Source organism: Crocodylus porosus, unplaced genomic scaffold (genome assembly GCF_001723895.1).
Source record: "Crocodylus porosus isolate Cpor-Errol unplaced genomic scaffold, CroPor_comp1, whole genome shotgun sequence".
Lineage (NCBI taxonomy): Eukaryota > Metazoa > Chordata > Crocodylia > Crocodylidae > Crocodylus > Crocodylus porosus.
The window spans coordinates 147,003,794-147,018,080 of NW_017728886.1; the positions used below are offsets into that span (position 1 = coordinate 147,003,794).

At 38.7% G+C, this 14,287-nt stretch overlaps 1 protein-coding gene across 4 annotated transcripts in view; it reads left to right on the forward strand.

Annotated features, from left to right (window-relative positions):
- Positions 1 to 13,546, forward strand: part of EXOC2 (exocyst complex component 2) — a 188,585-nt gene extending 175,039 nt beyond the window's left edge. For 3 of the 4 annotated variants that reach the window (XM_019542496.1, XM_019542514.1, XM_019542524.1), the window contains exons 25-28: positions 1,216 to 1,338; positions 5,154 to 5,215; positions 8,101 to 8,160; positions 11,671 to 13,404. In XM_019542496.1, the coding sequence (XP_019398041.1) occupies positions 1,216 to 1,338; positions 5,154 to 5,215; positions 8,101 to 8,160; positions 11,671 to 11,764 (339 nt within the window). In that variant the 3' untranslated portion in view covers positions 11,765 to 13,404. Of the gene's footprint in view, positions 1 to 1,215; positions 1,339 to 5,153; positions 5,216 to 8,100; positions 8,161 to 11,670 lie in introns of all 4 variants that reach the window. The other variant, XM_019542506.1, reaches the window with a different exon arrangement.
- The last annotated feature ends 741 nt before the right edge of the window (positions 13,547 to 14,287 follow it).

The following is a 14,287-nucleotide window of genomic DNA, read 5'->3' on the forward strand; positions in this document are numbered from 1 at the left end:
ATATGTTTCCCCCCCCCCATAGCCCCCACCTCTTGTACTTTCTTCTGTCTCTCATCTGTCTATAATATAATCCCTGTTATAACATACCAGCTTTTCTCACTTTCTTTAGATCTCTCCCTTAAACCACAGCTCTAGTACTTGTATTTTCTTTTGCCTTTTTCATCTTATTTTTTTGCCAGATTATTTCCTGGTAGTTGTAGATGGTTGTTTTATAAGCACCTTTAGACATCAATCTTGTAAAGTTACTATAGTAATATTTATTTGGTATAAATGTAGCAATTCCAAACCATAATCGGGAATCAACTGAAGTTACATAAGCAAGTAGTACAAGAAGTCTGTATATGTTTTTATGAGGGGTGTAGGTTGTATGTGTGTTGGTCTAAGGACATAGGCAGACAAGGTTCTTTGGGTAAATCCAATATCTTTTATTAGGCTAACTCAGCTAGCTGCAGAAATTCTTCTTTGCAAGCTTTCGGGTACAATTGCCCTTCATTAGGCTGAGGCAGCACCTGCAGATGGTCTGTGCTCTTCCTGGATGGAGTAATAAAGCAGCCAGAGGCCAGTACCTATGCAAGAAAGCCAGTCAGTTAAAAAGTAAATTGGGTTGGGGTGTGGGGAATGAATATAGCTGTAATCAAAGGATAGAAGGAGCGGGGGAGGAGAGGGAATGAATATTAGCTGGTAAAAAGTGGAGGTTTTGCCTGGGGAATCAGATATTGGGCAGGTTATAATGCGTCATAAATCCAATGCCTGTATTTAGTACATGGTTTTTTGTATCCAGTAGATTGGTGAAGTGAAGTTCACAGGCTCCTCTATGAAAGGTGTTTTGTAAATTCCCTTTTGAGGATTAGAACTGAGAGATTGGAGAGAGACTGGTTTTCTTGTATGTTTATGCCATACCTTAACAGATATAGCAAACTGGATGAATAGCAGGACAATAGAGTAACAGTAAAACAGCAAGTTGTTTGCCTGATAAGCACAGTCTCAGCCATCTACCTGTCCAGCCATTATTGAATGGCTGTTGTCTTTAGACCTCATGGTACAGGTAAACCTTAAATGATTTGAAGGAGAGTATAGCATGAGGCAAAGCACAGATAAGGTTTATTGGGAAAGCAGCTTAGCCTGTCATTAAGGTTGATGCCTTGCATGTCTCTGCTTCATGTGTTATGCAATAATAAGTATACCCAGCTAATGACTCGGATTTAAAACCTCCAGGTATTCACCATCTCCAAGGAGTTAGTGCCTCGAGTATTGTTTAGGATTGTGGAAGCAGTTTCTGAAGAACTAAGTCGATTGATGCAGTGTGTTTCATCCTTCAGTAAAAATGGAGCTTTACAGGTACCTGAATACTTTTGTTCTCAAATACACAAATCAAAAAACAGTATGACGTACCTAGAGAGGGAGATGTGTGTTCCATATAATGGTATGATGTGTTGTAATTACCTCTTTTTGTCCAAATGCAACAAATCTCTGCCTACACATCGCAAGGGATAAAGCTATAGTAGGAATTATATTCTTACCCATTATTCTGTAGTAGCCTGTTAAATAGTTTGTTCTCACATTTTAAGTTTTACAGAGGTTTCGATTTTCATAATTGTGTTTTTATTTTATTTTAGGTCTTTTTAAAAAAAAAACCTGTTAGAGCTACTGTATAAAAGCTAATGTAGTGTTTTGGGGTTTTTTTACTTAGCAATATATTATTCCACTGTAAGGACAATGATAAAATAGCTCGTGTATTGTACTGTCACTGTGGGAAGTGCAACTGCCTCAGTGAAGAGCATGGTACAAAATGACATCTCTCTAGAGATGCTTTCAAAGTGATCATTTTAAGTAGAACTCTTTAAAGAAATTGTCTCAGTGTCCTCATTGTAGAGCAGATGAACTGGTACAAAAGATGATGAGAGGATTAATGTATTAGTATTAATTAATGTATTAATAATGCACAGGGGAAGAAATCTGTGCCTGTCCATTGGTTATAACAACATTTGTAAGTGCTTATCCTGTGAAATTAATTTCCAAAGGGGTGCACAGAAGATTTTCTAAGCTCAAAGGGTTTTGCAAATAATTGTAGCCCTGTAACTTACTAACATACTCATACAACATAGGTCTTTATCACGTGCTTCATAGGCATAGAGCCAGTAGTCTTTTATTCAGGCAGCACTGTCAGTTAATCAGCATTCTTGAAGCCCGTAGGAGTCTAGACTGAGATAAAAATATAGGATATATAAGGACTGTATGTTATTTTCCACCCAAGTATTAAATAGCTTCATAGTTGCTGGGGGCTGGAGGGGACCTTGCTGATCATCGGGTCTAGCCCCATGTACTTGGGCAGGAAAGACTACTGGGATCAGGTGACCCCAGCAAGATGAGTGTCAAGACACTTTCTGAACATCACCAGGGTGGATGGACAGGACCACCTCTGGGGGGAGCCTGTTCCAAGCCCTTGGCACTCAACTTGTAAAGAAGTTTTTCCTTATGTCTAGCCTAAATCAATTTTTAATCAGTTTGTTGTCCAGCCAAACTATTTTAAATGTCAAAATATCTTTAATTATTTTAGTTATTCTGTCTTTTTTGTTTTGTAATACCTGCACACTTTTTAAGAAACATTCTCAACAATGCTGATTTAAAAATCTACATCCCATCTCCATCTTTCTCTCATCATATTTAGTTTAGAATCCTCAAGCAACCAAATATTAAAAGTGAAAAAGCAGGTTGCTTTTTAATGAAGATAAAATGTGTGGTAGTCAGCAGTGGAGATTTAGGGATACTTAATGCTGTTTAATAAGTAAACTATAAGTAGAATATTCCATAACCTAGTAAAATTATGAGTAGCCTTAACTACAATATATTTAAAATGCAAATGATTTTAAATAACATTACATGTAGATGCTCTTTAGCAAATAAAAACATGGAAAAACTTCAAACAGAACATATGATCTAATCCATATCACATGTGGGCTGATGAAGGGGACCATGGTATTCCATACATGAGCATTTTGGTAGCTTATCTACCATTAACTGTACATATGTTCCAGAAGGGGATTTTTGGGGCAAGAGGAGTTTACACAAAATAGTTGTGTAATGTTGTTCAATGCAAAGTCTCAGGCTATAGGCAAATAGTTTTAAACCAATCTTATGATCTTGAGTGGGGAGAACCTTGTGGGAACTTTGTAAACACCATGTGGCAGGAGCTTGCAGGTATTTTTACACTGCAATTTTTCTTTCTGATTGGTCTAGTTATTTGTGCTGTCAGTCTGAACTGAAGCTTAGCGAAGTCTAGAGTTAAAAAAAAGTGGGGAAAAGTCTCCCTTTGACTCAACACCTGCTCTGTCTGAGACAGGCAGTACCATCTGCCATTTCGTATTGTGTCTGAAGGTCTCATCATCTGGTGATAGGAAACCAAACATCAAAACCCTACCTTGTTTATGTATCTTTTGTAAAAGCCTTAATGTATGTGTTATTTTTCAAATGCTCAAAGGGCAGTTGTGTCTGAAGAAGTTAAGGTAGAAAGTAATTGTTGTCCTAGTCGAGCAAGAATGGTAAATAAATGGGTAAATATGCTTTGTGCAAGTTATATTTGATTTGGATGAATTTGTGCATATTTTATTGAACTCATTAAGTGAACCCATAACTAAATTGTTTCTCAAAGCAGTAAAAAGTGTTACTTGTGGTCCTTTTTCCATCTCTTTGATAAAGTTCATTACTTTGATGAGAGATGTTTTAGTTCGTATTTCCTAGCCCTTTCCCTGATCCACACACCACATTTATTCTAACTTCACTTTCTCCTCAGCCTTGTCCTTGAGGTAGATCATAAACAATGGCCCCTGGTCATTGCAAACACCAAATTGGACTGTTACCTTTTAAAGGTGAGACTAAAGTGAACAGCTAAGCATCACTGTATAGCTCTAATAATCCCAAAATCTTATGGACAGGATTTTCCAAAGTTTGAAAAGGTACACAACTCAAAAATCCCAAAACATTCAACTTCAGAGAACCTACAGGATTTCAGAGATCCCTGTTGTCAATTTGCAATGAGTGAAACATTTTTCTTAACTATAAAATTGATGATTAGTTGGATTCCAAAACTTTCCAGGAAGCCTTGCACTACTAAAGCACAGATCTGTACTGGCTGCCTAACTTGAGAGCAAGTGAGTGACAAGGAAAAAAGGGCAATCTCCATGTGTGTGTTCTAAGAGCTTTCCCAAATAGAAACCTTCATCAGTATTGGCATTAGATTATTAACATTATGTTGAAAAAAAGGCTTCATTAGAAAACGGATGTAGTAACATAAACGTCATTCTCTGCATTTCCTGAATTAATTCAGCAAATCCCTCTGTAGTGGTCTAGACAGAAACTGTTCAGATTTGACTGTAGACTTCGTGGCTCTAATCCACTTCTAGAGAAAACATTTGTGAATGGAATACTTTAGGTGTTGATCAGTGTTCACCACCTTCATATAAAATGGCCATTATGGCCATAATGTCATATAATTTCTCTAGACTCTGCTTTAGTCATTTTTACCTTAGAAACATACCCAGACTTAATTTCCCACCATTGTCTGTTTAGGTGGAAATTAACACATAGGTATAGTGCAGAGGTAAAATCCCCTAGCCTGTATGCCCAGCAGGTGACAGACAAGAGAAGTGGAGCAGAGACGTCTTACTTCCTCATCTGAAGAAGAAAAAAATAATTTCAGCTGCTGAACCCAGAATAAAAAGTGTATTGACAGATTTTTGTTCTTTTGTATTTCCTTCCTTCCTGGTCAAGCTGTACTGTAAGAAGCTAAGCTCATTGTTCAAAAATATATAATTAATGTTTGTAGCATTTCATTGCTTTTCCATCATGCAGCATAAAAAGTATACCACAATTCATGCTTTAGCACGGTCACAGGGACAGAAAGAGAGAGATTTTCAGACAACTTTTTATAGCAGTTGCTTAAACAAGTTGACTTAATTCATAAATGTAAGTGTGCCTGTAGCACTTCCCTGACTCTGACAGTGTGGCAAGGAAAGCTTAAGAAAATAAACCATCAAAGTCATGTCTGCTAAACTTGCTGCAGCATACCAGAATCTTTTACTACTTGTGATATCATAGGTTTAATTGAGCAAAGAATATAGTAAAGTTCTTACCACGTTTATATTTTTGTCTTTTAGGCAAGACTTGAAATTTTCGCACTGAGAGATACTGTAGCTGTGTACCTCACACCTGAAAGCAAGTAAGAGCTGAAGAAACTTATGCTACTTCATTCAAATGAAATGTCTGACAAACATGCCAAAACCTAAATGTAGCTAAAATATTTTTCATAAGCTTTTATTGTAAGTTAATTTTCACAATAAGATAGTGCCATATGCTGGAAATTCTAATAATTAAGTTAATGTTCATTTAAAGGAATATTGTTGATTTTATGAAGATTTGTAAAACAGGTCTTAAACATGTTTGTACTAGCTAGGGGTTCTTTACTCTTATCTGCAAAGACAAACGAAAACTTCTTGATGAGATTCCAAGTAGTGTTTCTGTTGCTGAGAAAATAGAGTTGAAACCTGGCAGGGGCAAACATTGTAGAGTTTTATCCAGTCTTGCACATAGACCTTTGAGTATGCTGTGAAGAGTCTCCCAGACATCTGTGAGGCAAATCTGAAAGTCTGTAGAACCTGCACTAGGTTGGGTGCCCCAGAGGGGTCCCCCCTAAAGACATGGAGAGTTGGTTTTGCTTACTTGTGTCTTGCCTTGCCTTGCTGCATGTACCCTTTTAAAGCGAGAAGCAAAATTCCCCCTCACTTCTTCTTTCTCATAAAATCATAATAGTAGCTAGAAAGGCCCATCTTAAGGTTTAAGCACTCCCAAGCAATGTGAAACCCTGTCACCCCCATCAGTAAGACCCAAAGATAAGGGAATCTTAGAGGAGAGAGAGAGTTCAGTGTCCTTCATCTTCTCTAATAGGATTGTAGGAAAGTAGGGCTGGAGGGGACCTCATGAGGTTATCTAGTCCATCCCCCTGCTCAAGGCAGGATCACCCTTGAGTAAACCACCCCATCCAAGTGTCCTGTCTCACCTGCTCTTGAAAATTTCCAGAGATGGAGATTATACATCTTCTCTAGGTAGCCTGTTCTAATGCTTAAACACTTTCACAGTCAGAAAATTCTTCCTAATCTACAACCTAAACTTCCTCAGGTGTAATTTGAGGCCATTGTTCCTAGTCCTGTTACCCTACGGACATCAAGAAAAGACTACCTGTGTGTTCTTTATAATCACCGTTTAGGTATTTGAAGACAGCTATCATATCCCTTCACTCAGTTGAACAATACTGGATCCAGGACAGATCCCTGAGGAACCCCACTTGAAACCTCCTCCCAATTAGGCATTGATCCATTGATGACTGCTCCAGTCTCTCTTCCCACCACTTGCTCCTGGGTATTTGGTGTCCCCCCTAATTAGGTCCATCTAGAAATAACAGGAAATATTCACATTTTTTGTTTCTAAAACACACAGATCAAATAAAAAGTTTGAGTAGTAAAAAAGGTTTAAATGAAAAAGGTTTACAAGATGCAATATAACCTCATTGTAACGGCCTGGGAGAAAAGTATGTTAAAAGAGGTGTCTTCAACTGTGCTGCCTTATTACTTTTATTCAAAACTGTACTGACCATTAATGGTGTAGCCAACTATCTCCAGTTTTCATCTTACCTGTTCTTGGAAAGGGCTTAAGGACAAGTAAACCTCAACCTTTACATCTTCCAGTTAAAGACATGTTCTTTTTGACACAAACCAGTTGGATACCAGGCTCAGAGCCATCCCTAAAGTATGGCAAATCAGGGTGACCACCCTGGGCCGCATGCTTTGGGGAGGCCAGGTGGAGCGGCCGTAGCCCCTCCCGTGGGGCCTGCTTGCAGCTGGCAGCTCAGCGTTGTGCCACAGAAGCAGCACAGAGGACCCACCCCCTTTGCAGGGGTACCACAGCCCTGTGCAATATTAAGGGGGCCCTGCACACGCTGATTTGCCCTAAGCCCTGCACTCCCCTACGGTTGGCTCTGACCAGGCCTGATATAACACAGAGATATCGGCAGCCTCTAAATGGCTATTCATCTACTTGAAACAGAGGAAAAAAGTTAAGTGTAAAAACACATGCTTTCATAGCTTTTTAGTGTTGATGTTAAGGTATTTGTTGGCCCAGCTTTGAAATGGAAAAGGTGAATGTTATTCCTTAAAGCAGATTAACTCATTCCTCCTGGATAACCACTATTCTTTGTCTGACGGCTAGCACTTGTGTAGTCCTCGCAAATTCAGTCTTGTTATTTTACTTGCTTAACGTTAAGTGGATGTGACTGTGAGACTTGAGTGTCCATAATGTTGTCTTTTCATCTGCCTTTTGGAGTGCTACTCTATTCACTGTTCTCCATGCATTCTGAATAGAGCAGGAGCTGAAGCCTATTTGGCATAAGCACAAATTGGGTAAGCCAAGTGCTGTGCTTTGACAGCAGAGATAAAATCCAAATCATTCTTTTTTTTTTTTCTGGAATCCCAGAAACACTTTTGTTCATCTTCTGCTAACCAAGAGACTATACCTTTCCTTCTTCAGTGTAAATCTTGCCACTTTGCTAAATCTATCTCAGTGCCAAATAATTGTGACACCACTATATAGGTGTTTGTTGAATATGAAATGATACTAGACTCTTGAGTACAGTGAAACAATGATGACACATTCCATCTGTACTTCATATTCTTCTTCCCCATTAATTCTAGGTGGATTAAAAATGTATTATCTCTAATGTCCTGTAAGTCTTAAAAAACAGTGATCCTCAAGGACAGTCTTTCCTTCTATAGACCCTCACAGCAACTATATTCAGACAAATGCATTTGTTGTCCATCTCTAAGGTTCCTCTGGTCTCAAGTCCATCTCAGGGTGCTCTGCAACATATTCAGATTGGAAATCTATCTGAGCCCTTGGCTAGTTCTAGTCACTTTTTTTAACTAACATTTCAACATCTCGGGTTTAAATGTTTATTTAGTGAAGTGAAAGCATTGTGCAGATTTTGTAGAATATCTGTGTGAATTCATAAGGTGTCATATCTGGAGAAAAATGCGTGTGATGTTTTCATTGCAGCTCAAGCTTTAAGCAGGCTTTGGAAGCTTTACCTCAACTATCAAGTGGAGCAGACAAAAAGTAAGTGTACTGCACAGTAAGCATGCTGTGTTATTTTTAATACCAGCCCCAAGCCCTTTTATCGCAATACCCATATACTCTTACAAGAAGGATAACCATTATCATATTCTGACTTTTATGAGCCACAGAAAGCAACTCTAAATTGGACAGTGTTAAAGTAAACCAGACTCCATCCACATTTAGTGCGACATACCAACCCTAAGATGTAAATAAGATATGGCTATGTGCTGTCTTCATATTACACAATATAATGCTAATTTTAATTTTTTAAATATTGGCTCTTGCTAAAAGGTGGCCTACAAAAGATTTTATAAAATTATATGTCTTGCCCTTTCATGTTTCCCTTGGACATGAACCCCAAAATTTGGGAAGTTCTGCATCCTCCTAAAAAATATTTTAAGAGGTGAAGTCTTAGTGGTTCCTGCTGTCTGGAAAAATATCTTGCTGATCAGAGAATTCTAATGTGACCTAGTTAGTGGGGTGAGTGCTGAGTGTTTAACAAAAATAATTTGTTGCATGTTTCTTATGCACTGAAGTTAAAGAGGAAGGATATTCCGTGGCCAAATTCTGCAGTGGGGTTCATACCTGTTTCAATTCCCAGTACCACCACAAACCTGTATGATGTTGAGCAAGTTGATCTCTCAATGTCTGGGCTACATATCTGTAAAATAGTACTTCCTTTCTCTAGTCCTTAGTTATAGGCTGTAAATTCTGTAGAGCAGGAAGTTTCTCTTGCTGTGTGCCTGTATAGTGCCCAGCAAAATGGGACACAGGTCTCAGTTGGAGCGTTGTAAGCTGTACTGCAGTGATAATTATTACGGCAGTGTGAACCTTCAGTCGCTGATTTGATTTGGCAGAGATTAGGCCTGATTCGGTGGCTGAATCTCTGAATCTGAATCAAATCAGGAGACCCTTTAATCTCTCTGACTCAAATCGGAACCCTCCGAATCGATTCAGATTCAGAAAGATTTGACAATTCAGACATAGGGACAACTTTAAATGTTTTTTTTTCTACATACCTCAAGGTACTGAGGGCTCCTGAATGCTGAGATGGTGAAGCGTATGGAGGGTCCCACAGGAGCATGGGGGGATCCCCAGTGCACTCAGTAGCAAACCTGGAAGTGAACCAGAAGCACTTCTGGTGCACTTCCAGGTCTGCCAGGGAGCATGCAAGGGGGTCCGCCAGCTCAGCGACTGGTGCCTCCTGAGTCTGGGCAAGCACCCAGGTCCCCCTGTGGCTGATTGCCGAGCTAGAGAGGCATGGGGGAGGGGGTCAGCACACTCCCTGGCGGACCCAGAAGTGGTCTGAAAGTACGTCTGGTCCACTTCCAAGTTCACCGCTGAGCACGGGGGGAGGGGGGCAAGCTCTTGTGGGACAGTCCATCTGCCCCAGCATCTCAGCATTCACAAGCCGCGGCTAGTACCGTGATGTATGTAGAGAAACCATTTAAAGCTGTGTCTATGGCTGCATTGCTGATTCTCAAAATCAGCTTCACATCTTCAGATTCGGATTCAGCCAATTCAAACTGGGGACAGTGATCCGGATCAATGAATTGAATCACTGACCCTGATTTGGGCTGAATCTGAATCAAATATGGCCCATTTCTTATACCCCAATAACTATTCAATTCCTGTTTAATAGGCATTTAACAGTTTAACTTTCAGTCTCTGATTTTCAGGCAGTACTATCTTCAAGAGTAGATGGGAAAGAAAACCAAGACATTTAAAAAAAAAATACAAAACTTTACTTTTCACACAAAGGTTTGCACACGGTATGTGTGCAGGTAGGGGTACAGAATCACCTAGAGATGTAGTGGAGTTCAGGACTCCTGTTCCTTGTAATAGGCAGCATGTGTACACACAGAAAGAAACAACATATGCTCAAAAGGAGCATACTGTTGTGAACAACCCAATTTTCTCCCTCTTTTAGGTCACCTGTTCAGTAAGTTTATTGTTAAGAGAGAGCATTTCTATGAAAGTTGAAAGCATGCAGCTCAATAGCATGTCTACCATTTTTTTACCATAGCTTTATGCTATGTGTTACGTATGACAAGTCCTTGCTGTACTCAGTGGGTGCAAGATAGAATCCTTAAACAGGGATTAGCACTTGATCTGACAACCAAACAAAGTATTTGTGAACAAAGGAAGAACTGCTGGGAGCTTTGGTTTGAATTGCTTCTCTTGTGCTCTCCCTGTTTAACATCTTTGGTACCTTAAAAAGGAGTTTGTGAAAATCTAGGGAAAGGCAGCAGATTAATACTATCAAGTTATTCAATTCCTGATTCTTCTGATTTCCTGGAAGTTGCTGTTTCCAGTATTCGTCAGTTGGGCTAGGGACAGAAATTACACACAAACCTCTTTAAGTGATCAGAAACCAGTTCAGATCTGTAACACAACAGCAGTTCAGTGCATGTAAACCATTTTCAAAATGGCTGAAACCAGTTTAAGATAAACCTGGATGGATATAGTATCAGACTTAACTGATTTAGTTTAAACTGGTTTATTGAACGTCTGTCCCAGGCCTCCTCCATATTCAAGTTAACTCACAGCCCACCAGCATCTCAAGATGCTTTGCACCACCCTTGCCAATTCCCTCGTACAGGGTGGTGGGCTAGCCTTGACCCAGGCTGTCTGCCAAACGTGGCTGCATTTTCAGAATCAAAAGTGAATATCTGTTCACTTGTTTAATCTGTGCAGTTTATACTAACTTGCAAATATTGAATCAGTTCAGCCTTGGATTTTTTGACTGTCTGTACTTACCCCAGGTATCACAGCAAGGAGATTGCTCATTTCATTGTAATATTGGGAGAAATTATAAGAATTTGCAAATTCTTTGTTGGGTCCATCATAGAAGGATGACCATGTAATATAAAGCATCTGTTATTGGTGATCTAGCCAGTACCTTGTGGGGTTAAGCAAAATTGAAGCCCTTACACACAAGATTTTTTTTGGCAGATTCTGATGGCTGATTATTCATGAGGCACAGGCCCCACCGCACCTGGGCAGTGCCTGCCTGTGCCCCCTCCCCTTGCTCCTTCGCCTGCAACAGACTTACCAACCAGGTGCTGTTCTCCAAGCTGCCAGGCTGGTCACGTGCATTATGCAGCTGTGCACATGCACATGGCATTTATTGGCAACATTATCAGCCAAAAAAGCCGATGGCCAATTATGTCAATTTTTCCTTTTATTGATGCCTATGCGATATGGACTGATGTGTCAGTGCACCTTTACAAAACAATATATGTATACTTTAAGAAAAGTGGGCATGCATCTGCAGCATCTGATTAATTTATTCTCTACCCCCCAGTAACAAAGCACACTTTTTCCTGATTCCTGATGAAGAAAATGTTACTTTTTCTTGTTTACAGAAATATCCCTACCTTAAGATTTTCACTGAGAGGTTGGCACATGTCATGTTAATAACCTACTGTGTTACTAGATCCTGTTAACTGGTTCACCTCAAAAACTGTACCCTCCAATTTGGCAGTTATAATTTTTTTTTTCTTACAGGTTATTAGAGGAGTTACTGAACAAATTCAAAAGCAGCATGCATTTGCAGCTTACCTGTTTTCAGGCTGCTTCTTCAGCAATGATGAAAACATAGACAACTGCAAAAATTGAGCATCCCAGAAAAGAATATAAGCAGACATACTCCATTAGTCCTTTATGTTTTCTTTTCCTCTAAACACTTGTAGAATATTATAGTCATTGGTGCTTCAGTTTATTATTAAACACTCTGGTCCATGAATGTTGATGCGTCCTTTTGAGTAAGAGGGACTCTTAAGTACCACTAAAAATGTTTTTGTCTAATGTATTTCATCCCATCAAGGGTGTGAAGCCAACTTTACCCAAATATACTCTTCATAGCTATATGTTTGTAGAAGACTCTTCATTTGTGAGTTACACAAGAAGTGTTGTGTTAAAAATATGTTTTGAAAATGTACCATTTTCTGATTCACTCTTCCACAGTACTGTGTCAGTTCTCAGCATTACTCAGTGCAGATCAGTATTCATGTAAATGGCTGCCTATGCTGACATTTTGTAGCATCCAGTTGGCATAAATGTTGTGCATGCGTACTAGAAACTGCTATCTGCAAATGGCTCTAATAATCCATGTTCAGATGTAGCATTGTGGAGGGCGCTGTGCTTGTATTTTGCATTAAAACATTAGCACTTCAGGTAACATCTTTGCTATCGACTTTGATCTTAGTACTCAAAAAATCAGGAAGTTTTTAATTCAGCCAGTCACCTGGGCAGTACTGTAACTTGGGCATAGCTGTAATATAGCAGTACAGATAACTTTTTTTCATAAGGCATGTAATTGTAATGTAAAGGCTACACCACGGTATAAGAATAAAGATATTTTAAAATCCTTCTAAATATTTAAATTACACTTTCTTTTACTGGCATTTAAGTATCAGAAGAGTAAGCAGCTTCTCATAGTCAAAATAAGTTACATATCTAATATATGTTTTTTGTTTCTTCCCTCCAACTTACCTGTCCTTCTCAAAACAGACTGACTAAATCTATGTCTGTTCTTTCAAAACACTATTATTCACATCACCAAAACTGAGTTATTGTCATGGGGATGAAGATTCAACAAATAAAAGAAAAATTATTTTGTTCCTAGCATTTGGTGTGAAATCACAGAAAACACTGTTTTATAGATGAGGATTTAATATAAAGCATAGGAAAAGAATTTGTATTAACTGTAGCAACATCCAATTAGTGCCAGCTGTAAAACTTTTTACTGACACTTGTTTTGTTTCACACATTAAGTAAATAAGGACCAAGCATGTATCTGGTCTTTATGTACTTGGTTGTTTTTGACCTGGTTTTCAGAAGTTAAAATTTTGATTTCATAGAAACTTTTTCAATTAATTGCCATTAACTGCTTCCCCTACAATTGGTTGCTTTAAAAACACCATATTAAGTTGCAAGCATAAAAAAATGAAGTAATGTAAGAAACAGGTTTATGCTAGTGTATTTATTCACTTTGAATGCTTGGAAAATAAGAATTAAGAGCATTTTAAGTCAAAGTTTGAAACATTCAAATGTATATACCTATTGACTTAATGTGCGGAAAGTACTAAACAATCCTGAGTCTACTGCTAATGTTATCTCATCTAAACAATGTATACATTTATAGTCAAAACTTCTGTACTGATCTAAATGTTTGTACTGCTTGTTCAACTTGGAGAGGAGCTACTTCAGAGTAGTAAAGAGGTATTTAAATGAAATGACCATTAATTTTTTTTCTAAACTCATTTTTCCCAAGAAATTATCCTCACCTGTTTTGATCACTGCATTTGCCTCAAAAATACTGCAATATGTATGAAGCTCTTGTATTACGTATTCCTATCAACATAAAGAAGTTCCTGCCTGAGTGTCACTTTATTTATTGCCTTTTGTTATATGGTATTTCTATTGCTCTTCAGACCCGGAAACAATTTGATTTCAAATGCGCTGTTGAATATTTAATGTGGAGGTACGAACAGCAAACAAGATAATAATGGGGAAATAATTGTGATTGATTTTTTTTTAATTAAGGTTGATGCATAAGTGTTTTGTGAAGCAGCATAGCACAAGAGTATTAGCTCGCAGGAAAACAACCTTTTATGAACCAAGAATACTGGGAACAAGATGCAAAAACTGAACCTGCTGCAATCAGTTTGTGTGAAAGAAGGCTTCACGGTGCTAAGAATGTAAGAAGTGCCCTACTAGGCCAGATCCAAGGGTCCATATAACCCAGTATCCTGTCTCCCACAGTGGCAGAGTGGATGCCAAGGGAAAGATTATTTATGCAGGGTCTATGCAGATTGGTCAGTCCCCTGCCCTTTTTACCCTACAGCTTCCTGATTATAAGTAAGCTGCCAGCACACTATAGTTCCTCTGACAAGATTTCAAGAAACAAGATGTGGTTAAAGTGGGTTCACAAGTAACTGTTCAAAAATACAATGAAGTTAAAAAATGTCATATTTTCTCACATACAACATGCATCTTTCCTCGCAGATAAGCCCTCCAAAATTGGGGCATGTGTATGAAGCAAGGAAACGGATTTTCTGACCAGGATAGACGAACCCTGCTTTGATTCCTGCCCCACAGTGTAGCTGCTGTGGTATTACTT